Here is a 25,698-nt window from a genome sequence, read left to right on the forward strand (position 1 = left end):
AAAATTAACTGAAGAATGTGAATTTATTATTATTTTATTTCCACAAGGCTTAGTTTGCGAAAAACCCTTTATTTTCAATCGCTTATAACTCGAAAATTATTGGTGTCTCGACATTTTTGCTGAGGAAAAATCGTCTCCAAATGATCCCAGGAATCTGCACACGACCGTTGATGCGACTATTACCGGACACCCTGTATATGTATTATTTCTTTTGGCTGATAAAGAAGTAGATAAATAGATAAAGAGAGATAAAAAATATATCACAGCTGATTTCAATTTTAATTGAGTTCAATGATTGGTCGTATTTTTTAATATCGGAATTATACTAGATTTGTTGTATTATTTCAATTATTTTGTAATATCGGAGCATAATTTTTAATTTAAAATATTGGCTAAAATAAATAATATCGTATCTCAGGTATCGCAATTTGAAATATAAACGTTGGAACATTGTCCACCAATCAAATCGCGCGAATCCATACCGAATGGCTGATGATTCTCTCTCCTCTCTCTCTCGGGGACAAATTGTAAACAGCAATATATCTCTTTCTTTTTTTAACTTTGACAGTAGCAACAGGTCGCGTGAATGCTCCTTACTGCTCCTTACAAGAAAGGACAAAGGGACTTGGAGAAAGTTATATGCGAGTTTGCGATTTGATCGTACTTTGGTTGGTTAGGGAGGATACATTTCAAATTACAATTTTTCTCGGCAATCTCTGTATACAGGTAACATTTTAATTGTGTTGAATTCAAGTTATAATTTTTTCCTTCGTTACAAAGACGCATGAAAGACACGTGTAATCATTTGTCTGTAACCGTTACGATTAGGATTTTGAAAATGACGATTAGTAGCTATTATGCATAACATAGTTTTTAAATTAATATCTACGAATCTATATAAAATTCGTAAAAATTAAAGACTTTTCATACATGGACTTTATCAGGATTATTTATTTCTTTTTAAATATGTTTTATTATTATTATTATTATCTTGTTACTTTATATTTCTTTTATTCGTATTATAAACAGCAGAGCCAACTGTAACTTCGAAATAAATCGAAATATATTCAGTCAATTTATGTACAGCGACGAAAAGATGCCTTCTCGAGAAAAACAAGGCCCTGGACGTATGGCAGAATTCAAATTTAACAATAGACATGAAGTAAGTGAATAAAATTATTCTGTAAATTTATATGTACCTTAAATAAAGGTACATTAAAACAGCAACATTATATATAATATAGTAACCTCTTTATTTCATTGCTATTTCAACAATGTTAAAATCTTATTCATCTTTTGTTTTCATTTTTTATATATATAAAAATATTTTAACTATTTGATTTATATATATAAAATATTTGATATGTTTGACATATCTTTTAGGAAGCACGAAGAAGAAGGAATGCATTGTCAGTGGAGTTACGTAAAGCCAAAAAAGATGATCAATTATTAAAGAGACGTAACCTCGAAACTGAAGAAGATTTGTTAAATTTATGGGACCAAAATTTTGTTCCACCTATGCCTCAACTTTCTATAGAGGAAATCGTTGAGGGCATAAATTCATCAGATGAAACAACACAAATGATAGCAACACAAGCTTGTCGAAAGTTATTAAGTCGAGAAAAAGATCCTCCTATTAATGATATAATACAGGGTGGTATAGTACCACGCTGCATTGCGCTATTGGATTACGACCATAAGTATGTATATGTGTACGATGGATGATTGACTTTTGTATATTAATGTAAAAATTTTCATATTTCTGCTTTAGCGTTCGCTTGCAATTTGAAGCAGCATGGGTATTAACGAATATAGCTTCAGGTACATCCGAACAAACACAAAGTGTTATAAAGAATGGAGCTGTACCAAAGTTGGTGAAACTACTCAAGTCTGTGTCACCTTATGTTAGAGAACAAGCAGTATGGGCTTTGGGAAATATAGCTGGAGATGGACCACATGCGCGCGATTTTATTCTTAGACACGACGCTCTAAATCTTTTACTCGAGTTAATTAAACCTGATGCTTCCGTATGTAACATTTGACACACATAGCATTATCAAATATTGTCAATTTTCTTTATTCTATGATTTTTTTTCTAAAACTCTTGTTCTAATGTTGCATATTTCATCTTTTACTCTTTAGTTTTCTCATTTTAATAGTACTAGTTATTTAATAAATATTAATGGAAGAATAGTTGCAAGAAGAAAATTTAATTTAGAAAAAATCACTTAACAGCTAGAAGAATATCAAAGAAAAATCAAAGAATATCAGAAAATTGACTCTCTTATCCTAAAATCATGTTTTTTTTTCTAATAATAATATATTAATATATTTTCAATAACAGGTGACATTCATGCGCAACATTGTTTGGACTTTATCTAATTTCTGTCGAAATAAGAATCCACCTCCACCCTTTGACTTGATCAAACCTGCTCTCCCAGTATTTAATCGTCTACTTAGCAATACAGATACAGATGTACTTGGTAAAACATTTGCACATTTTATTGTATTATATTTGCATTATACAGTCAATCCTGTATCTGAATAAGGTATTTATATTATTATTTGTAATGTTTAGCTGATACTTGTTGGGCACTTTCTTATCTTACTGATGGTTCCAACGACAAAATACAAGCGGTATTAGAAACTGGCATTATACCTCAACTCGTAAATTTGTTGACATCAAAAGAAGGAACTGTCCTTACCCCAGTGTTACGTGCAGTTGGAAATATAGTGACAGGTGATGATCTTCAAACGGATGCTGTAATTTCCGCGGGAGGATTACCACATCTCGGTGCTTTGTTGCGACATCCTCGTCCTAACATCGTGAAGGAAGCCGCTTGGGCGCTCAGTAATATTACAGCTGGTAACACGGATCAGATTCAACATGTGATAAATGCTGGTTTGATACCACCATTGATAGAGGTTCTTTATTTTGTAAGTATATTTATGTATAGAAAATAAGAAAATAATCAACCAAGAGTTTATTTCAACAAACTTTTGAAAAAGAATTTCATTAGTAAATGTTTATGATATTATCTTTCTAGGGAGATTATAAAGCACAAAAGGAGACTGCATGGGCCATAACTAATTTGACATCGGGTGGGACAATCCAAAATTTGGCTCAATTAGTACAGGCGGGTGTATTGCCACCTTTTTGCAATTTATTGGAAACAAAAGATTGGAATATTATTATTGTCGTCTTAGATGGCTTAACTAATATTTTGCATGCTGCACAAAAAATGGGAGAAGTGGATCGACTTGCTATTATGATCGAAGAAATTGGAGGATTAGATAAATTAGAGGCTCTTCAACATCATCAAAATGAACAAGTTTATCAAAAATCTATGGCTATGATTGATACGTTTTTCTCTGAAAGGGTTTGTACACGCGCATATATATAATACATAACGTTTTATTTAAAAACGAAAGTAGCGTAATAACCAAAAGTAGTCTATAATAATTTATAGAAAATAACCAGTGACAATTTCTATTTTGTCAGTTTAAAAAATAGTTTTTTTGTGCTTTAGACCTCTATTTTTATCCTAATAGATAGATTAATTTTATGCATTAAAATTTTGAGATTTTTGTTTTATACATGCATGATGTGTATTATTCAATAAATTCAACAAAAATTTCTTTTTAATTTCTCCCTTAAAAAAAAATGTTTTTTTTAGGATGCTGAAGAAGCGACACTTACTTCTAAAGAGAATGCTGATGGGCATCTTGAATTTAATGTAACGGAGAATGCGCCGACAGATCAATTTCAATTTTGAACATACATGTTTCTGGATCTGGAAAATAAAATACTGTAAGTCGAATAATATGTAAATACATACGAAACTTGATTATCGATTTATTATAACTGTCCAAATAGCGATAATGATTTATATTTACAACAAAAATTATAAAATTGATTATGTTTGTTCGATTTATGAATGTTTATTCAATCAAGTTTCAGCTATTCACAAAACGTAAGAAAAAAAAGAAAAACTTTCATTTAAATCGATTATTTAATGAATTATAAAAAACGAGCTTATCTTCTTATATATTATTATAAAAAAGGAATTCTATCATTGCATTATGTAATTATAACAAGACTAGATAATTAAGTATCGTATGTCTTAAACATTTTTAAATATAAATGAAATCATTATCTGTTGTACTAATTTTGTAAATTGGAAACTTCAGAATTATTGATATAATTTCTAAAACGCGGTAAAAGAGTGAGATTTAATTTAATTTTGTCAGACTTAATTTGATTTGAGTTTGGTTTTTTTTCCTTATATTGGGTTAAAGAAAAAATTGTGTGGCTTAATATATTTTATTCTTCCTTCTTTATATAGAAAATGATCATTCTATGGTTATATAAAAGTTCGTTTTCTTCAAAATCGGATTATTGTATTATTTTTTTTATCATATATAATTTTACAAATGATTAATGAAAAAGTTTTGATAATTTACTGAAAAAAATTTATAATAAAGATTAATAAGTAGTGATTTATCGTTCATTATATTAACCAGTACAATTTTACTAACAATAAGAAAAAAAGTTCAGCACATTATTTATTTACTTTGTACTTTTTTAATAAAACGTCAATAAATATTCATAGATTTCATTATTTTATCCTGTTATTACATTTTTTCATGAAAAATATTGAAGAAATTGATAAGAGCAACGTCAAGTGTCGAATATTTAATATTATTCTCACGCGTTTATTTGTTTGCTACAAATTACATATTATTGTATAGGTAAATTAATTATGGAAAATGGTTTTATCAATTAAATATGATTTTATATCCATGTGCACGTAATAAATAATTTATTTTTAAGGATTACATTTACATAATTTCTTAAGCTATCTATGACATATACCTACCGAATTATTTACGTAGCTGTGAAAAGTAGCTCCTGTAGCAAATGATAGAAGCATATGTTCAATTTTTTATATTGATATAAAAAGCGCTAAAAAATCATTGCTAGCTATGTGCATCTAACATTTTTCAGCTTCTCTATTTTTCTCTTCTCTATTTAAAAACTCTAAGAAACTCGTTGTGATATTGTTAATATGGACTTCATTAAAATTTGGATCTTCACGTTATCGACCCAATATAAAATCGCTTTGATCGTTGACTAGGAAATGATAAACAAAAGCAGCTTTCTTCTTATCAAATGTAATTTGAGTCGCGCGACTTCTTTGATGACGATCATCTCTGCTTCTCGGTGGATCTCTCAAAAATATTGATCCAAATAATGTGGCTGTAAATAATATAATAATGCATCAAACATTTATAAATATGTAAAGAGCATAAATAGAAGTAAAATGATAGATAAAGATGAAATATATATTTGTATAAAAGTAACTACCGAGCGTCTTAGCATCGAGTTCGTTATCTTGCATGTGATTTAATAACTCTTGCAAAAATGAACTAATGTAGAGAAACACTGTTCTTCTAGTTTCAGGTAACTGCATCACAATCTGTAAATAAATGAAACAAATATGACGATTTTAGTTTAATGATATAATCTTATTTATAATAAAGTCCGAGTTTTTAATTCGATTTACTTGTTTGCATTGAAAATAATTAGTTGCAGCAGATAGACAAACATTATGAAGATTGTATGGTATCAAAGGTTCAGCTGTGGACTCTAAAAGCAATAATAATGCCTCTGCTACTGAATGTATGCCACCAGCTATGCATGATGAAAAAAATTAATATATTAATATTAAGGAATGATCATATATAATATAATGTGTAACATTTCAAAATATGAAAAGGATACGCATCGGATCTTGACTCGATTCATCTAACCAATCTCGAATGGCTATTATCTCGCTGTGAAGGCCTGGTGTTTCGAAAAGTCCTGGAGTTTTAATACCGTGTCGATACAGCCTGTCTACTAAGTGCCATATTTCTTTTGGTACTGGATATGGTTCTTGTGATGGATTTTTATTGTTCTCCTACAGTTTCGAATTGAATAAAAACACGAATGGAAATTAGAATAACAAATATTTAGAATAGTGGAGATATATAACAATTTTTGAATATTTATATATATATATGTGTCTGTATGTATTTAATTGTATATATATTAACCAATTCTATTAGTCGTCCAACAGGAATTTCTCTAATTGGAACTGAAATATGAACCAATGCTTCCATAGAGGAGCCAAAACAGCTTCTCTCGTAAGTACCTGAAAAATATCATTGATTTGCATAATTATTGTTGTAGAACTTTACCAAATGTGAAAGTAATAATAGTTTTCATATGCGACATACCTGTTACAGTAATGAAAATGTCCTTACCCCCCTCGAGATGTAATACTAAAATATCATACAATTTATCTTCACCGGAATTCAATTTACACGCAGTTTTCTTGTCTACATATACTTCCAATTTAATATCGCACTTTTCGCCTAGATGTGACCAAAAGAGAAAAAAATAAATAATTAAAAGTATGCAAAGAAGAACGTAAAATATTTAACGAAGACGTGATGAAGCATTAATCTTATAAATATATACCTGGTTTTATAAAACCTGTATAGGGTTCTATATGCAACCAATCCTTACAGTAACTTGTATCGTCCAATTTTTTTATGAATTCAAATTGGACAGGAACCTAATTTGCAAAAAATAAAAAATTAAGATGCATGCATGTGTTTGTGTATTAGTAGCATAACATGATATAAATTGTTTTATTTATATTCTCTACCTGGCCTGTATTAGCAATAATGAGTTCTTTGCTACTAGGTTCGAGAAACTTTAAAACATCAAAAATAATATCTGTAGTGTCGACCATTACTTGGGGCAAGAATTCATTCTCCAATTTATCTAGTTTCTTCATGACTTCCTCATGTATTTTACGATACTTGACCATGTCTATAATTCGTATCTGTTTTTGAAAGATTAAATAGTATAATATATAATAGTATACGTCATCTTTTGAAAGCATTATGGTGTCATAAAAAAAGGAAAAAAAGAAAAGAAAAAAACAATTTTTGTTTATGCATTTACCTGGGACTCAAAATTTGCACTAACTGGTTTGTGATCAGATATCTTTAGTTCCGGATAACTTTTGTAAATAATTGATTTAATCATATCTCCTTTCCATAATACTCGATCGCACCAAGCCGGAGCTCTGCATTTTTCACTGTATATCATTAGGTGCACATATAAAAAGAAAATCATGTGTTATTGAATTTTATTTTTAATGACTATATCATATTTCAGAAATTGCAATTTAATAAAATTTTGAAGATACCTGGAGTCCCAGTTGTCAGTACCCGGATCATACTTATATGTTGGTTTAAAATTAATTTCAGCTTCCTGAAATCCTTGAAACACACGTCCTGCTTTGCGTTGTTGTCCAAGCTGATCTAATGCTAAGATAGGATTATAGTTGCCTTCTGAAATGTACTGCTTAGCCACTGTAGCATCCATATCCGTTATCCGGTAATTTAAATCTCCCAACCAATAAATCTGACTGTGATATTAATTTGATTTAATATACCACAAATTATAAGTTGTAAATAAATTTGAAATAATAAATTAAGCTAGAAATATCAGCAATAATATATATAGCATAAAATTTAATAATTTATATATATAATTAGTATATGAATATATATAATTAATGTATGCATTTATAATATATAACTAATGTATGACATAATTATATACACAAAAAACTTACTCGTGATCTTTAAAATTTTTAGGTGGGACATACTTCGTGAAGGATAATCTCGCACAAATATCAGCATAATCCTGATTACGTCGTTCAAATTCTTCACAGTGCGCCGCTAAATGAGCGTTAACAAAACAAACGGACGTATTGTGAATGCAACAACTTACTGCTACACCACCTTTATTACCCTATAAGAATAAGCAATCAGGTATTTAAGTATGAAGGTAACAATCAACCATCTGTTGAAATTATTTAATATATTGCATTATTATAACAAGTCTTATATTATATTAAAGATAAAAATATTATAATTTACTAGTGTAAGAAATTTTCTCACCAATTTTCCCATAATGCCTGTCCCTACTGTATCAGTAGATACATTTTCAATGAACGGCATATGAGTTTCAAGCGCATATACTAGTAACATTATGCCTACTAATCTGACAAGAGCAACCTGGACATAAACACCTCCGGGATGAAGCGAATCAACTATGACTTGCCTATGATAGAATTTTGATTCTTATATTTTCATATATTATTATATATATTTAGCTTTCTCTGTGTATATATGCATCTCTATTAATACTGTGTATATGTACATGTGTTAACACTATACTTTCATCTTTGATATAATTTACCTCCATTCCTCTTCTCTGGGAGTTTCGTGAAATAGGAATGCTTCTTTACTTAAATCTAATTCTTGAAATCCAATAGCATATATATCCGGTGGCAATTCATCCGTACTCAACCATTGATCTAATTTAATACCATTTGGAGGTTGTCCATTGACGTTCCATGTACAAGTCAATATACTGTAATTATTAATCAGTAATCTTATACGAGGCATTAAAGCATATCTTTGAATCAGATAAAAGAAAATGTAAAATAAAATTTTTATAACAATGCAATGTAACAAACCGAAATGTTTTGCTATATGTGTAATCATCTTCTTTACAGGCCATCTGATACCGAACCACCGATTCTCTTGCAGCTATTGGGGATTTACCCGAGGCAATGCTTTGTCTTTGTACTACTAAATCATGGCTTTCGAGATTGAGCAACTATAAAAACAATAGACGAAAATTTTATAAATTAATTTACATATCTGTGTAACAGATTAATTTTTATTATATATTAATTTACAGAATCAACAGCTTCCTGTGCATCTTTATCAGTAGAAGCTAAACTTCTTGTACTTCTCGTTAGTTTCTCGATCCATGAAAATTCTGCTGCAGGACTTTTACCTGTCTGATATACTAAAATCATAATTATTTTATTTTATAGACAAATGACTTTGGAATAAGAATTATGTATTGTATACATAATATACATGTATATACCTTCTATCGCACGAAATATTTCTGATACTAATGAGCTGGTTGCTTCTCCAAGTTTCATTTCAAATATTAGACGAAGTTTTCTCGATGTAACATTCATGTATATATCAAGACCATCTTGTGCTTGTCCATTGGTATCTTAATTAGTAATAAAAAAGAAGGAATTAGTCTGAGATTCAATTATAGCTAAAGAGTAATTTATTTAAATGGCAACAAACTGCAAAGTTAAATAAAATAAGTAATAATATTCAATATAGAAAAATCTCAATATATACCTATACCACATTTAAAATCTTGATCAATAGGCAATATTCCTTCCAAAGTAAGATCACTGTACACTTGTGGAGATGTTTTTGAAGCAAGGAAGATTGCTAAAGCATAAGTTGTACTTTTGTGAATGAGAGCAATATATCTTGGAGATTTTATCCATCCTTGTATTAAGGATGCTTCTGTAGCCTATGATAATGCATTGGTTAAGGCATTTTAATAATAATATCAAGTTATTGATGACAACTATTTATAACTGAATGTCTAAGGGCTTTTGATCGATGGTTGATTGCCATTAAATCATGATGATAATTAATATTATATAATTTATATATTCATTGTTCATTAAGTTCAAAAAAGGATACCGTTACGACAGTCTCTCCAGAGACAAATTTCGATTGCACGATCGCTAATGATTCTGATGTCGACATCGCTCTTGTCACCGCGTATACACAGAAGTAATTAATTAAACTTTGTAATTGTCTTAAATATTACAGGATTTGTATACATGCATTATATTATATACGTCATAATGCACATAATATAATAAAGCAAGTATATTATAATATGAAAATAAAGCAAAGATTTGTTGCTTTTGACAATTCACTTTTGAAGCTTTGTGACAGGTCAACAAAGCGCGTACGTCAGTGTTGTTCTCGGAGACGCGCAGCAACGCGCAGCTCTTCTCCGTTAGCGTGAGACGTGAGACTAGTTTCAGCGCCGCTCGGATTATGAGTGAACTAAACTTAGTCACGTGATAAAAGCTGTGGCTCCGAAACTGAGAGCAGTGCCGTTACTCGAATTGTGAGTAAATTTTCAAATTTTTTAACTTTTAACTTTAAATTTACACGCAAATTTTGTCATTCTGTGATGTATTGTGCATAATTTAACGTAGGATCAAATTTATATGAGTGTATATGTGCGCGTGTGCACATATATTATACATATAATGGGTGCATGGCGCACGCTGATGTACATATACATACACACGCACGCATTATATGTATGTATATTGATGTTTCGAAAGTAAATGCATATGTATACCCTATATTATATTTTAATTAAATGTGAGTTGCGAAAGTTTTATATATTATAAATAGCAGGATCTTTTTTTATCAATTAATCTATATGATATGTTCAGAATTGTTCCTTTTGTGATTAATTATTTAGATATGCATTTGCTCCTATATGATCTGCTAACCGAGAGGCAATTTTTATATAATTATTTTTTTATTGCACAAGATGTTACTTTTTTTTATTGGATCACATATTTTCTCAATTATATATCTATATCATCTATACATATTATTCTATACTGGCGGGACATAAATAATATTAATTATTAATATGTATATATTAATATAATTTTAAAATATTTTTGTGTGTTTTAATCACTTGCGCGTGCATTTTTATTTATTTTAATCCTTATATACTATTATTTGATTGTAGCAGTATTATACATTCTCAGTGTTTGCTGTTATCTAAATAAAATTATATAGATCGATAATCATCTAGATGAAATTTTGACGTCATCTTATCTTTATTATATAGATAATATGTATTATCTATATCTGCATCTTAGATGAAAAGAAGTGTTTGTTATCTTTACTAAATTATCTAAAATAATATTCAGATAATTTGGTTTAGAGTTTCATAGCACATGAAAATATTTAAGTAGAACTTGAGCAGTAAATGATAAAAACTTATAAATAAAAAGTATGAATATATTTTTATAATTTACATTTTTTTATTTTACATTACATTTTTATTTATTTACATTTTTTAACTGTTTAAATATAAGCGGTTTTAAAAATAATATTATCTGAAAGTTATCTAGATGAATCGTCATGTAATTTTATCTTTTATCTAGATATATTTAAAACAAAATCATCTTTATCTTATCTAAGATGAATTTACATATTTTTATCTCATCTTTATCTAGCTAATTTTAAAATCATCTAAGCACAACACTATATATTCTATACCTTTAACATACTGATTTTTTAGTCTTTATTAGAGAAGGTTTAAGATAAAAATAAATTCTTTCTCGCTCTCCTCTTTCTCCTCGCACCCTTCCATCTTTTTTTTCCTTTTACTATCTTTCTCTCTCGATTTATCATCTTGCTCCCTCTTATATCATCCCTTCTTTCTCCTTCTTTTTTCCTATCTCTCTCTCTTTCCCTCTTTCCGTATAGCGCAGCATCCAATATCGAATGCGCAGACTCTACGTCCGCAACATCTCTCGGAAGGGATTATCTCTAGCTCAGTATTGAAAATTCGTACGGCGCAAGTGATTCGTAGCTATCAAACTACGTGATCTCATTGTAGATTCAAAGTAGTGAATGAGTGTGTGAATTATAATTGCAGAAATTACTAACAACAGCGAATGGGATAAACGTAAAGGGCCGCGTCGTTTCGCTGCTCAGGTCCAGAGAAAGTCGCGGAGCGTTCGATTCGCACCACCGATGGCAGATCACGATAACATTTACGAGGACGAGGTAATTAATAGTCTTAAGTCATAATTATCATCATACGTCACACAATATATGCTGTGGAATTTTTTTTAATTTGCTAATTTTAAATAAATAAATATATTTATTCGTGATTCCTCGATTTTTCCATACGATTATATGAGAAGCAAGAGATTTTTTTGACAAAAATGTGGACATAAAAAGCGATTATATTTTTTTTATATTTTTTCTTGTTTTTTGTAAATTAATATTATTTCAACTATATATAATTCTTGTGATGCTGGTTAAAAATGGCAAGTGCGGCTTAGCAGCAACAAGTATTATCAATACACGCGTGATGATGAGATAAATAAATGATTTAATTTCCACAAATATAGACAGAGCAGAAAGTAAATTTTTTTTTCGAAATAATAGATATTAATAATATATATGCAGCCAGCAGTTGTTATTCGATTATATATAACATCGTGAAATCACTATAAATTATATTTGCAAATAATATTATGCTACTATTACTTTATATTAATAATGTATAATCTTTTAATTCATGTATACACTAACGAAATAACTTACAAGGATTACTTAATCAAAAGCTTAATCATCAGAATAACTTTGAGATTGTATTTTACAGTAAATATTATTTTATATTAAGAATTATATAGAGAAATATTGATTATAATCAATATAAATAAATGGGATACAATTTTAGATTACTATTAATAGTGATTTGACGGTCTTATTGAAAAGATAACTTTGATAAATTTCTAATATATAATTTGTCAAATTTTCTCGTCAGACAGAATTTTAAATTTATTACTAAAATAAATCGATTTTCTTAAGAGCACGACATTGATATACGCGTTCGTCTCTTAACTCTCGTTGACGCACAGCGCAGCTTCTCTCTATCGATTTTAGCTACAGCAGCTGACTAGATTTTAGCTCTCGCTGTGAAACAGAAAACTCTTGTAATTGATCCTTATCTACACGCGATTAGCGTCATCATGCGTCAGCGATTTTCAACAATTTTCTCAAGTATTTAATCCAAAAAGATGTTATAAATGTATATTTATAGAAACGTTTATACCGCGATTTCCGTTCTCGTTGGCACTATATGTCTTCTCTAAATCGTTCTGTCGATGATCTAATACTCATATCCTGATCCATTTTGTTACCTGCTTTTGTTTACCAGCCAACACAAACATGTCAAAGATATCGTAAAAATCTATAAAAGATATATGTGGATTTTCTAAATATTTATGTTAATATCGTTCATATATCGTTTAAATTGTATATTATTTCTGTTTTTTATGCCGGATGTAAACAAGTTTTGACATTATCCAATTCCGAAAAATATGATATATATATTCTAGATTAAATTGTTATATAGATTAAAAAAACAAAATATAAGGCTCTATATATATTGAATATTCAATTAACAGAAAAATGGGCTATCAAGAATCAGACCCGGTTAGAAAACCACAGATTCTATTTTTTTAATGAAAACTTATTGATTAATTCTATAAATGTACAGTTTTTGATCCCTGTATAGGACCATCATGACCAAGTGAATCAAAAGTTAAAGGCTGCATATGACCTTCAAAAATTTCAACGATCTTTACGACTGTTGAAAGCTACAAGTCTTCTTCCGGTTATAGCTGTTGAGGAAAGAATTACTTGGCCGCGATTATTTGAAGACTAATAGTTCATCAAGCACTAATTCTAATATTCCGATCTTTGTGACGTTATTTTTGAAGGTCGAATGTATCTTTTAGCTTGATTCACTTACTGTTGATGGTCCAATCCAGGGACCAAAACGTACATTTATAGAATTAATCAATAAATTCTCAGATAAAAAAACTGCACTTTGCTAACTCTGCGATTGGCTCTAATAACACATTTTCCTGTTAGTTGGATAATAAATTGTAGAATTATTCCTTGTATTATAGGGAAATATTTCGCACTTATTAATTATATTATTAATAATTATAAATATTATTACTTAATTATGTTATTTTAACATTATTTGAAAATTTACGTTTATTTTTAACGATTATGTTAACGCGCTATTTTTTATATTGCAACTGTGAAAAGGAATTTAAGTACATTTTATTCACAGCACATTGATTTAATTGTTTGACATTAGTATAAGTAAAAACTTTTGTGATAGGAGCTAGTTTCAGCCAATCCAAATCAAAGGAATTGGCGTGGGATTTTAATAGCGTTACTCGTGATCGTCGCGGTCCTAGCCCTTATCGTCACATCTGTCGCTTTGCTTACACCTCCCGATGACGGCCCCAGAGTACGAGGAACGCGATTACGTCTCTCCGAGGTGAGTAAAGTGTACAATTTGTATTAATATTTGTAATTCAAATTATATGATGTCTGGAAATATGTGAGAAAATACAGAGCCAAAGAATTTTCTGTAATACAAAGTACAAAATAATAGTTCTCCATTTAAAACATTTGTGTCTATTAATTGTTTGAAACACACATATACATAATATAATCGTAAAATGACGAAAATATATCTTTCCACATAAATCAGCACTCTTTAAAAATAAAAATAGAATAAACGGGATTGATTCGGAGATACTCTTTTGCCTTGTAGGTGCTTTCCGGAGAATTATCTCCCTTATTATTTAATGGATCCTGGGCGAGTGATTGTAATATATGCTACCGAGATACTTGGGGTGGTATTTCATTGTTGGATGCTTCGGATACAAACATTGTGTCGCATAGTTTAATGCCGAATGAAACATTCGTGAGTATTTACCTAAGAATGCCATCAATGGTGCTATTTTCAATTTGGTTGTCAGGAGATAAACATTTAAAACTTTCTTATACAGAGACGACTGAATCCAATAAAATTTTCCCTATCACCGGATCATCGATATTTGCTTCTTGCTCAAAATGTGAAGAAATTGTTTCGTTATTCGTATCTAGCTCAGTACGTCATTTATGACGTCAAGACACGGTCAGTGTAATTTATATACATGGATAAAGATTTGATTATTTATAGTATCGTTTAATGTTTCGATAATATATCGTTAATTAAATTATGTCTTTTTAATTAAATTAAGTCTTTTTAAATCAAATGACGCATTCGACATTTAAAAATTTCTACGAATGGCTTTACAGAGAGTGCACAGCATTAACTCCTCATCCTGAAAAAGATGTTCATCCGTATCTTTTACTAGCGCAATGGACTCCAAGTGGACACGGACTCGTCATGGTACAGGACTACGATATTTATTATATGACAGCTCCTATGAGCGACACCGGATATCGTGTAACAAATACCGCAGTACCTGGTATATTGTCCAATGGCGTACCAGATTGGCTATACGAAGGTAAGACACGTTGTAGTTTTCTATTTAGTTATGAGTAATTTAGAGATAATGGGTAATTAAGAGAAAGAGAGAAAGGTGAAGGAGGAGAGAATTAAATAAAACTTTGAGAATATATAATTTTGTGAAAACACATATATATGATCCTATATAATAACTAAAGATAATATAACAATCTATTTACTTTAATGTTATTTATAGAAGAGATATTGCATAGCGGAGAAGCAATCTGGATGTCGCCAGATGGTCATATGATGCTTTACGCCTCGTTTAATGATTCTCTAGTAGAAGAGATGCACATTTCATGGTTTGGAGAGGGGAATAAGGCCCTATATCCTGACATACGATCGTTAAGGTATCCTAAGGTACGCGCAAAATGAAAGATAAATTATATCTTCTATATATCTTAATAAAATCAGATTTTTTATACTGCTTTTATCAATAAAATAAAAAAAGAGAAAGAGCGCTATCTTATTAACATTGTTTTATTTTAGCCAGGAACGCCAAATCCTTCGGTACGACTGTATGTTGCTGATCTAGCTGATCCGAAAAATATTCATACGAAGGTAGTGAAACCACCGTCTATCATCGAGCACATGTAAGTTTATTTCTTTGTCTTATAAGGGAAGAGGAAAGTCCAAAAGTCAATCAAAATCAGAGAGAAACATTTCATTACTTTTCTTGTTAGTCTTTTCTTCCTTCTTTCTAATATAGAAAAAAATAAAGAAATATGCCCCTCCCGAAAAAAACATTTTTTATATAAGAATATTATGTGATCAAAAAGTTATTTTAGATTGGATAAGCAATTTGTTTGCAATATATAGAGATGAAATATTTATCAGAGATTGTTAGACAAAACATAAGTTTGAATCTCTAAGATTAATATGATGATCGCACAGTAAATGAATGCGAAAAATATCAATGAAGAGATAAACCAAATATGCAATAGAGTTGATAAATTAAAACTTCCTTTTTTAAAGGAATTTCAATTTTTAAAGTGCATCATCGATTGCTTGCATTGGATTAATCTTAAGAAATAAGGAGACCAAAAACATATAGAACTTCAATATCTTATACATATTCCAAAATTAGAATATATTAATCTTTCTTAATAAATTTCTTGAAGCAATGGATTTATGAGATTATAGTATATTTTATAGTTATTTATGAGATTATAGTTAACATTTATATTAATTTAATTTTTTAATATTCTTTTAATAATTAAACCAAACAAGTAAATTTAGATATCAAACAAATTCTAAATAAAAGTGATCTAAAATTTTTTATTGTTGTACATTGTTATCATATAATGTTCTTGATATAATTTTTGCAAATCCATATCACCTCAAGATTATATAAAATAAGAAATAATTTATCACTCACCGGTACGATGAGCAGCGGAGTTGTAGTACAAAAGATGTTGAGCTGTAAAATATATGAAAAAATTTAAATTATATATGTATATAAAAAAGTCATTTTACAAATAATTAACATTTAAAAAAAATATTGCTCGCAAAAAAAATTTTTATATAAATTTTATATAAATTATTCAAATAATTAACAAATTTTAAACAATGTTATATAGTTTATATAATATATAAAATATTAATTATTATAAATATTTTATCAATTATATTAAGTATCAAATTAAAATTTAGAATATTTTATGCATTACACATACAATGTGTGTGTAAAATAAATCATTACCGTCGAGATAAACGAGGAATTAACTCGCAAGTAACAAATAAATTAAATAAGTTATATAATGCTTACCTCATGGTTGCTCTGCTGACGCCCGATGCCTTTTCGGACTTCCTCTTCCGCTTTTGTTCATCTTGTTTGCTGTTCTTTCATGGCACTAACAGTCATTTGCAAAAATACAATTACGATCGCGACACTTTCTATAACATTTCAAACATCGTGTCACACACTTTATTATATTGCGACGAGAAAATAACACGAAAATTACACATAACGCGAAATTATAATCCACTCGACTTGAAAAGTGCGCGATAATTAATTATTTTATTAAATTTATATATTATTTGCCGCAGATGCCATTAATGCTATCTCTATTATTAATAAATAATCTGCATTTTAGAGTAATTTTATTATTATTATGTAAACCCGCGACACTTTGTTAATAATTGAAAAATTCGAGATTGATATCAGCAACTTCTTCTCTATACAATACGATATTATGCGAACCAAATAATTATAATTAAGATACGATGTATCGTCCGAAAATAAATTCATACAAACATAAATTTCGTAAAATAAATGTGTATTAATACAAACTAATTATATTTATATAAAAATTTTGTCCAAAAGAAGTATTAAAGAAGTAATTATTCTATTGCAATTATATTCTAAATTCTTAACATCGAAGTAAAACAATAATTTATAATCGCAATTCTTTATAATACACTTATAACTCGTTAATCGGAAGAATTAATTAATCGCGCGAGTTGATAATCGTGAATAAAGAACGAAATGCATTTAATATTTTATAAAATTTTGAAATATATTATTACGCGATATTTAAGATATTACAACGTCTCGCACTATCATTACCTTTTCGTTCGAGTGTCGTCGCACGAATGATAAGGCGACTACGTCTTGTAGACAGCAGCGCTCTACCAAAAGCCACAAAAAGCGGGATTATTGTAAGGAAGGAGACTCGATATTTCCTTTATACACGTACGAAAGTATTTCGAAAGCCACAATATTATTAAGATATTACTACAAAACGCAGAACACCACACGCTACTACCTTCTCGTTCGAGTGTCGTCGCACGAATAACAAGATAATGACTAACAATAAGTCCTATGTCTTACATATAAATAATAGAGCGCTATATATCACAAAAGGCATGATTATAAGAAATGAAACACGTTTGATATTTCTATTATAAACCTTTGAATGGAGATACGATAATATTATTAAGATATTATTATGGAGCAGAACGTGCTATTAACTTCTCGTTCGAGTATCACCGCGCGAATTTACAAGGTGACTGCGCCTTGTAAACAGTAACACGCCATACGCCACAAAGATTGAATTCCTCCCTACTCTTGTAGTAAGCGTGTGCCTCTATGAAATATTTAATCCAAAATAAATTTATGTAAAATATTTTATTTCTCGAATTTTCTCTAGTAATTCATTAATAGACATTTAAGAAAAAATAATCAAGCAAGACACACACACACACACACAATAACATCTAGTGAAATAAAATTTCACTCTTTCTTTATAAAGATATAATACTTATATAGCTATTAAGATTGTTTTAATATTATGTAATATATTAATTTATTAAAAAATGATTTATTTATAACATATATAGGTACATATATATTTTATATACATTATTAATTTAATGTTTCTAAAGGATTTTTGATATTGCGATTAAACATTGATTAAATAATATAATAATATTTTTAAAATCGACAATATTTAATATTAATTTTAGAAATTGTTAATAATAAATATAAATTAAATAAATAACATTTTTTTAATAAACGAGAGGAAATGTAAAAATATGAGAAAAATTATTTTTATATACTTGAATACTTATTGGTAATAACAATAGATAAAAAAATATAAACTATAATATAATTTTATTCTCTTACATATAATAAGTAATATAGGTGTATTAATTCGTAGTAGCAAAATTAATTACTTTATCTGTCATTAACAAAAGTTATAAGACTCTCATTTATTGTCTCTTATTTAACGTTCTCTTAAGCCGTATCCTTAAATAACACTTTCTTATATCTAAAAAAATGTATTTGCCTTTTGTTATTAATATCTGTCATCTCTTAGATTTCTCAAATCTCTAAATGCACTATCTTTCTTGTTAGGGATCATTACTTCTCAACAGCTTCCTGGGTATCTCAAACAGAAGTCTGCATAACATGGTTGACGCGCGCTCAGAATCTTTCATTGGTGACTATCTGTAAAAGTCCAATGTGGCACTGTCAGGTTCGTAAGTACCATCTTCTTTTGCTTATATAGGATACATCTATATAAATATAAATATAAATATCTAAATGTTTTTGTAATTTTATTTTATAAAATACGATGATTTTCTAAATAAGCTTGCTTCTATATAACAGCTTTGAATATAATAAGTTTGACAAAATCTTATATTTTTTAATAAATCTACATTCTGATATAAAAAAACACATATGTTTCGTTCAAATAGATTAAAATGTTAAGATATATAAATAAATTATTTCAGGAAATACAAAGGATAACGAGCGAGGGTCGCGGATGGGTGGACACTCCTCCGGAAGTCCCTCTCTTTTCAGCAAATGCTAGCAGTTACGTCGCTATAAGTCCTGTAAAGGATGGACCGGCGGGATATTACAAGCATATAATCTGGGCTAATGTGCTCCGAAAACAAATAGTGCCTTTGACTCATGGGAAATTTGAAGTTGTCAAGATTTTAGTATGGGACCAAGTGAATAATACTATGTAAGCTAGTAATCCGTTAATCAGTTAACTCACTATTTTTGCATTATTAAAAAGAGTAATTAATACAATTTAATATAAAAACAATTTGCGCTTTTTTTCATCAGATATTTCATTGGTATTCCATCCATGAGACCGGGCCAGAGACATCTCTATCGTGTGAGTTCTACTCTTCCTCAACAAGGAACGCCTTTACATCCTGCTATATGTCTCACGTGTACCGTCTCATCCGATATGACGAACAACGATGAAAGCGAACATCGGACTAGTTTTTCGAATGCTCAGAATGGTCAGACCAATCCAAATGAATGGCATCAGGATCACTATGAGAGTCAAACCGATAATATCGACAATAAGGAAAATCGCCAAGCAAAAGATACCTCCAAAAAGAACAAGTCAAAAAACAAGAATATTCCAAGTGAGTTCTAAGATTATTCTCCTTATTAATAAAATTTAAGTATCGCAAATGTTTTGATTTAAAGCTTAATAAGGAATTTCACCTTATGGCAATTGCATGAATTTTTAAGTTTAATATTTATGATGATGTTCAACATCATTATTAGCATTTATTAGCAGACAATTATATTTCTTTTCAAATATGTAATATTTTCAATGCTGCAATGGTTACTATTAAACATTTGGCTCTGTTGCATCTGTCAATTCTGCACATATTGCATGTTAATTTTTATAATTGTAACTTTTTTTTGATATCACGAAAATTTATATGTCATGCACATTATTGATAATGAAATTATAAATGTCGCTTATATTTATATTTTATTATTTATATGTTCTCGTACGCTCATATTTGATTTTGACAGTGCTCCAAGTATTTAACTTTCTTTTTTTTACTATTAACTAAACTCAATTAACATATTGCACATTCAAAGTAGTGTAAAAAAAATTTTTTTATTTATTATTTACATAAGACTATACTTATTCACTATGATAATTTGGACTATACTTATTCACTATGCGGCAACACATTTATTTCGCACGCAATCTAGAAACGTAGCATCTATTTTTTTGAAATATGAATTAAAAAATTTCATATTTCTCTTACTTGATCTTATCTCTCTTATCAATATCTTTCCTATTTAAAAGATTTCGTAGAAGTTTTTTGACTGGCTCGTTATATTATATATCTTATATATAGATATTGAATTTTTAACAATCAGATTATATGACATTCTTCTTTCTTCCTCGAATGGAAAAGACACAAAGCTATTTTTAACAGGGTAAGGCAGCATTCATAGTGTATTAACGGTAAAAATACGATTAGATTAAAAATCTATATAAAGGTTTCTACCAGGAGGTATATTTCAATGAAAAATTGCTTGAAGACTAAAATTTACTGTGTATTTTTCAACCATTATCATATATTCTGAACATATCATATATATGTATATTCCTGCTATATAATAGTTATTGTTCTCGACATTAGTACTTACACACGGATATACTTACATACAGTTTTTTAATATGTTTCTTTTTGCCTTTTTATACGAATACCAACAATATTTTTAAACATTTAATAATGTGTATAAATTTATACATGCTAAACGCGCGTTAGCCAAAGTCTTATAGTTGTTCGCACCATACGTGTACAGTGTCAATAATATTTATGTGCTTCAGATGTATTTAGTTCAGAACTCTTAAAGGATCTTATCGCGCGATTTTTTGCGTAAAAAAAGATGATCTATTTTTTTTCAATATTTTATTATTATCATCAGAATATACTAAATATCGTGCTTGTATAATTAAAAAATTCGAAACATAATACAGCATATTTTTTCATTACATTGGAGATTTAACATAAATTTAAGTATAATATTTTTAATTCAATCACTTTTATTAAAATGTCATTTTATTGACTCGAATAATGTGTCAAATTATAAATGTATTAACTTCAAATTTGATATATTAAAAATTAGTCGCTCTGAACGGGAAAATTATTACAAATCGAAATAATAAATTATATTAAATTAAATTACATTAATTATGACATTTTTGCCTCAGAATTTTAATTCCTCTAAAAGTTTTACTCGTGTATTAGCTAACTTATAACCGACAGTGTTTAATGTCGATTACTTTTTCTAGAGATATATATTTGGAGATTTTTATGATTCGAATAACAGTTAAGCAATACCAATCGAGGAGCAAAATAATTTTAAAAGAAACAAAGATTCACTTGTGAGATCATCTTAGAATATCATATTCAATTAAAATATAACGGCACAATAGAAAAGTTATTCTTGGGACAACTCCTTGTTGTGCGTGCGTAGGGTCCTGTTAAGAGGCTGCCTGGATTTTTTGGACCATTGTCGTCCTGCCATACAGTCACGTCCTTTCCTTTATAGAGATTTCTTAACAGCCGGCTTTATTGGTAATCCACGACAATAATACCGACGTCTGGTGCCGATGGTGCGGCATTCTCGAATCCACAGCCTCCTTCTTTTGTACCATTTTCTTGCCGTCTTAAGTGTGTGAGTGCTGACAGAGAGAGACGGATGGTATCCACGAGTAATCAATCAGGTAGAGACGGTACGCAACTAAACAATATCTGTTAGTTGACAATATACAGAATGTTCCTCGATAAGCTTCATTACAACTGTGAATCTCTTGATCGATTTTGAATTTATTTTCTCTCAGCGAAAATATCAAAGACAGTCATTATTTATCACAACTTCTCGATTTTTAACATTAATATATCCAAATAAACTCGAATCTAAAGCTTCTATCGAAGCAAAATTGATTTAAATGAATATAATTTTATATTTTATCTCTTTGTTTCTCTAAAGCTTTAAAAGTACCTTCAGTTTCAATCATTCATACAACTAGAAAAGCTTTAAACGTCTTGATATTTTTGCAAATGAAAAAATCAATTCTAAATTAATCAACCAATTTACAGTTTGAAGAAATTGCTTTTAATGAGGGATATCCTATATATTTTCTCTGTATACAACAGCGTGTTGTGTGTATGACATATGTATGAATGTGTATAGCGCGGATGTATATTTGAATGTGGGGAAAACGCTAAAGTATATCCAGAATCTATATTGTAGATGTATATAAATATATATAAATATATACGTTCCGCTGTATCTTTGAAATGATCTGACAAAACGATAAAACCAGCCTGGAATTGCGCGCGTAAATAGTCGTGTTACCGCTCGTCCGAGTGCACGATCCTATTATTCGGCTTCGATACGTTTTGTACTTCTAGAGATCGGCGATCCACCCTGTCAGTATCACAACGTGATTTTCCCATCAGCGAGCCATGAGTATTTCGTTCTCGAGTGCCTTGGGCCTGGTATACCCACGGTGGCTCTCTACAAAATGGAGATGCCCAGGCCACGACTTATCACGATATTGCAGAACAATACATTGTTACGCGTAAGTTAAGCTTTAATTTAATTAATTATCTGCGAGTCTTTCGCGAGGTGTTTGTCGATTTTTTCAAAGCTGTATATTGCAATTAATTTTTCCATGAATGTGTGTTTGTTATAGGAAAGAGTGGCAAACATCGCACTTCCGCAAGTTAAGACGTTTCCTGTGCAAATAAGCGGCGGTTACAATGCCCAGGTGAGATTGCATCTACCACCTGGACTCAGAGAAGATGAAATTACGCGCTATCCATTGGTTGTCCAAGTGTAAGTACATTTTACATACATTGCAATTTATTATATAATATGTTTCTCTTTCATCTGTACTTTTTACTGTAAAAGAAGCTACATTTATATATAAGAGAGTTTATGTATAAAATCTTCAATCATTATAATCTCTTAATCAATGAGATTACTGGTATATAATTTTGTAGATTAATTTATGTGGTATAATTAGATGTGAATGGTGATCTATTTAATTTACTCGTAATAAATTTAGAATATTAAAGCAAGCAATATAAAATATTTTATACACTGCGTTTTCTTTTGATTTATTGCTTATTGAATAATTTATCTACCAAATAAGCTAGAGATAAAAAATCTTTTTATTTCATTTGTATAGAATGCCTAGTTTCTTTTTATAGATACGGTGCTCCTGGGTCGCAACTAGTCACCGAGATGTTTAAAATAGATTGGAACACGTATTTAGCTAGTCGGAAGAACGTGATTGTCGCACAGATCGATGGTAGAGGAAGCGGAGGACAAGGCTATAAATTGCTTCATGAGGTTTATTATCGGTTAGGTTCCGTGGAAGTGGCTGACCAAATCGAAGTTACAGAGTAAGCAAGATATTGGCTCTTTGCGCTTCGCAAATTTTGTTTCTTGAATTATTTCATTTTTATTCTTAATAAACAAATTTCTTTAATCATATATGTCGCTTATAAAACACACTGGAGTTTAGAACCGTATAGAAACCGTTCTAGAGGTTTTATAGAATTTGTAAAACTAATTTACAATATTCCTTATTCCAAATATGTTTACAATTATCCAGATACTTACGAGATTCGCTACACTTCGTGGATAAACGAAGAGTCGCTGTTTGGGGATGGAGTTATGGCGGTTTCGTTGCTGCCCTCGTTCTAGCTAATCCGAAGCAAAATGTATTCCAGTGCGGAATAAGCGTCGCACCTGTCGTCTCCTGGGAACTTTATGGTACTGTAGATCGCTATCCTGGCTACCCAAAATCCTTCTGAAAAAAATATCTCTGCATTTTTATTACCTTGATGATTTTATTTTACGAACGCAAATAATATTATTACACAGATTCTGCGTACGCCGAGAGGTACATGGGATTACCGAATGTGACATCCAACTACAAAGGCTACACCGAATCCAACGTTTACGATAAAGTGGAATATCTACACGATAAGATGTTTTATTTGGTACATGGGACTGCAGATGACAACGTTCAATTTCAACAATCCATGGCGCTTGCCCGTCATCTCGCTAAGAAAGGCATACTTTTTCGGCAGCAGGTATTTCAATATTTTCTTTCTCATAAGATATTCTACCTTGCTTTGAATTAAAATACAGAGAAATATTTTTTAAAAATCTTTAAATTAAATTTAACGGAAGCCTCAATTGACATGATCGAGATTCATTGTCATATTACAGAGATATAATTGTAAATTAATCATAACAAATTATAAGCTTGCATCTTGAAAGCATGCATCTATTGACTTACTCATAGGTCTATCCGGATGTAAGTCATACTTTGGCGGGCGTTAAGGGGCATTTGTATCTTTCGATGGAGCAATTCTTGGAGGATTGCTTCCAAAAACAAGTACCTGTCGACACGAAAGCCGGACTCGGCAGTGGCGGTTCCGGCGGCGTGTATTAATATTAAGAGTTAAGAGATATAGATAAATATTGCGTAAAAAAAAAATATCCACACGAATTGCATATAAAGTTGCGCAAAGAAAAAGAAGGAAAGAAAAAAGAGGAAAAAGTTGTGAAAAATCTAAACATCTCCAAATTGTGTTCTATTTAATAGAATATTTACAGAGAGGATATACGTGTGGCCCATCTTTTTGTACTCCAACATTCGAAATTATGGAATGAAATGAGAAGCATGTATGTATATCATCCCGTGCGCGACTTACAATACGTTTACACCGGTTAAAAAAAAAAGCATGCATCAATCATCCAATCAAATAAATCGTCTGTGAAAAAGGTCCAGCTAATATTTATTTAAAAAGATACCTTGAGAAAGATATCTAAAAATGTAAACATTATTAGATAAAGATAAGAGATCGATGAAACAAAAATTGCCACGCTTTCCGTAAAAAAAGTAGCGTTACAATGCATAATTTTATCGCATACACACATATACATATATATATGTATGTACAAGTACAAGTTCTTAAAGTACCTAACGCACAGTATCTTGAATTATTGCTTATAATATAATTATTAAAAAAATGGCAACTTGCGCCCTTCATTTCGCGAAGAACTCTTATGTTTGTACAAAGTGGCTTATTTGTTCTCTCGATATTATATCCGCAATTAATCTTTAGAAATCGAATTTGTTGGAAAATCGGAAATTCTAGATTGGTATCATTTTTTTTTTATAAAATATCACTTTGGCATATATTTAAAAATTCTAAATTAGAAACTGAACAAATCATCGAAGAATCTACTCGACTTTTAAAGATTAATTTTAAAT

General features: G+C 29.8%; 3 protein-coding genes across 6 annotated transcripts; 2 read left to right on the forward strand and 1 right to left on the reverse strand.

Moving 5' to 3' along the window:
* Nucleotides 1–514: 514 nt before the first annotated feature.
* Pen (karyopherin subunit alpha) lies at nt 515–4,419 on the forward strand. 3 transcript variants are annotated; one of them, XM_083047158.1, is made up of 8 exons: nt 515–726; nt 1,087–1,162; nt 1,384–1,700; nt 1,772–2,027; nt 2,345–2,483; nt 2,579–2,937; nt 3,048–3,380; nt 3,678–4,419. In XM_083047158.1, the coding sequence occupies exons 2-8, from the start codon at nt 1,097–1,099 to the stop codon at nt 3,774–3,776; spliced, it is 1,569 nt and encodes a 522-aa protein (XP_082903284.1). In that variant the 5' UTR covers nt 515–726; nt 1,087–1,096; the 3' UTR covers nt 3,777–4,419. The 3 variants fall into 3 exon arrangements, with proteins under 3 accessions (XP_082903284.1, XP_082903283.1, XP_082903285.1); XM_083047157.1 differs by having other exon boundaries at nt 516–726; nt 1,030–1,162; nt 3,678–4,418; XM_083047159.1 differs by lacking the exon at nt 515–726 and having other exon boundaries at nt 1,030–1,162.
* On the reverse strand, nt 2,738–17,889 carry Ocrl (Oculocerebrorenal syndrome of Lowe). Of its 2 annotated transcripts, none has more exons than XM_083047141.1 (23): nt 17,685–17,889; nt 16,884–16,968; nt 16,494–16,535; nt 9,658–9,727; nt 9,301–9,481; nt 9,029–9,163; nt 8,832–8,944; nt 8,607–8,749; nt 8,327–8,500; nt 8,026–8,188; nt 7,698–7,876; nt 7,266–7,487; nt 7,019–7,154; nt 6,717–6,896; nt 6,527–6,623; nt 6,283–6,420; nt 6,100–6,197; nt 5,786–5,963; nt 5,568–5,695; nt 5,369–5,480; nt 4,881–5,260; nt 3,701–3,794; nt 2,738–2,863 (listed from the first exon to the last, which is right to left on the reverse strand). In XM_083047141.1, the coding sequence occupies exons 2-21, from the start codon at nt 16,886–16,888 to the stop codon at nt 5,100–5,102; spliced, it is 2,655 nt and encodes an 884-aa protein (XP_082903267.1). In that variant the 5' UTR covers nt 16,889–16,968; nt 17,685–17,889; the 3' UTR covers nt 2,738–2,863; nt 3,701–3,794; nt 4,881–5,099. The 2 variants fall into 2 exon arrangements, with proteins under 2 accessions (XP_082903267.1, XP_082903266.1); XM_083047140.1 differs by having other exon boundaries at nt 16,884–17,011.
* Nucleotides 11,549–25,205, forward strand: Dpp10 (Dipeptidyl peptidase 10). The gene is made up of 16 exons (XM_083047138.1): nt 11,549–11,790; nt 13,931–14,092; nt 14,372–14,524; nt 14,610–14,737; nt 14,902–15,113; nt 15,312–15,475; nt 15,605–15,708; nt 18,975–19,095; nt 19,355–19,590; nt 19,695–20,005; nt 22,814–22,983; nt 23,098–23,240; nt 23,618–23,812; nt 24,025–24,185; nt 24,297–24,508; nt 24,724–25,205. Exons 1-16 carry the CDS (start codon nt 11,758–11,760, stop codon nt 24,871–24,873), a joined length of 2,655 nt encoding a protein of 884 aa, XP_082903264.1. The 5' UTR covers nt 11,549–11,757; the 3' UTR covers nt 24,874–25,205.
* The last annotated feature ends 493 nt before the right edge of the window (nt 25,206–25,698 follow it).

Source organism: Prenolepis imparis, unplaced genomic scaffold, assembly GCF_030444845.1.
Source record: "Prenolepis imparis isolate NDT839.2.m4 unplaced genomic scaffold, iyPreImpa1.0 SCAF_9, whole genome shotgun sequence".
In the NCBI taxonomy this organism is placed as follows: Eukaryota; Metazoa; Arthropoda; class Insecta; order Hymenoptera; family Formicidae; genus Prenolepis; species Prenolepis imparis.

Coding starts and splice junctions, on each gene's coding strand:
- Pen (XM_083047157.1), top strand. CDS start 1,079: ATGTACAGCGACGAAAAGATGCCTTCTCGAGAAAAACAAGGCCCTGGA. Junction 1,163..1,383: donor AATTTAACAATAGACATGAA/GTAAGTGAATAA, acceptor CATATCTTTTAG/GAAGCACGAAGAAGAAGGAA. Junction 2,484..2,578: donor TACAGATACAGATGTACTTG/GTAAAACATTTG, acceptor TGTAATGTTTAG/CTGATACTTGTTGGGCACTT.
- Dpp10 (XM_083047138.1), top strand. CDS start 11,758: ATGGCAGATCACGATAACATTTACGAGGACGAG. Junction 14,525..14,609: donor TAATGCCGAATGAAACATTC/GTGAGTATTTAC, acceptor TTTCTTATACAG/AGACGACTGAATCCAATAAA. Junction 24,186..24,296: donor CGTCTCCTGGGAACTTTATG/GTACTGTAGATC, acceptor ATTATTACACAG/ATTCTGCGTACGCCGAGAGG.
- Ocrl (XM_083047141.1), bottom strand. Junction 9,482..9,657: donor CTGGAGAGACTGTCGTAACG/GTATCCTTTTTT, acceptor GCATTATCATAG/GCTACAGAAGCATCCTTAAT. Junction 6,624..6,716: donor TTATTGCTAATACAGGCCAG/GTAGAGAATATA, acceptor TTTGCAAATTAG/GTTCCTGTCCAATTTGAATT.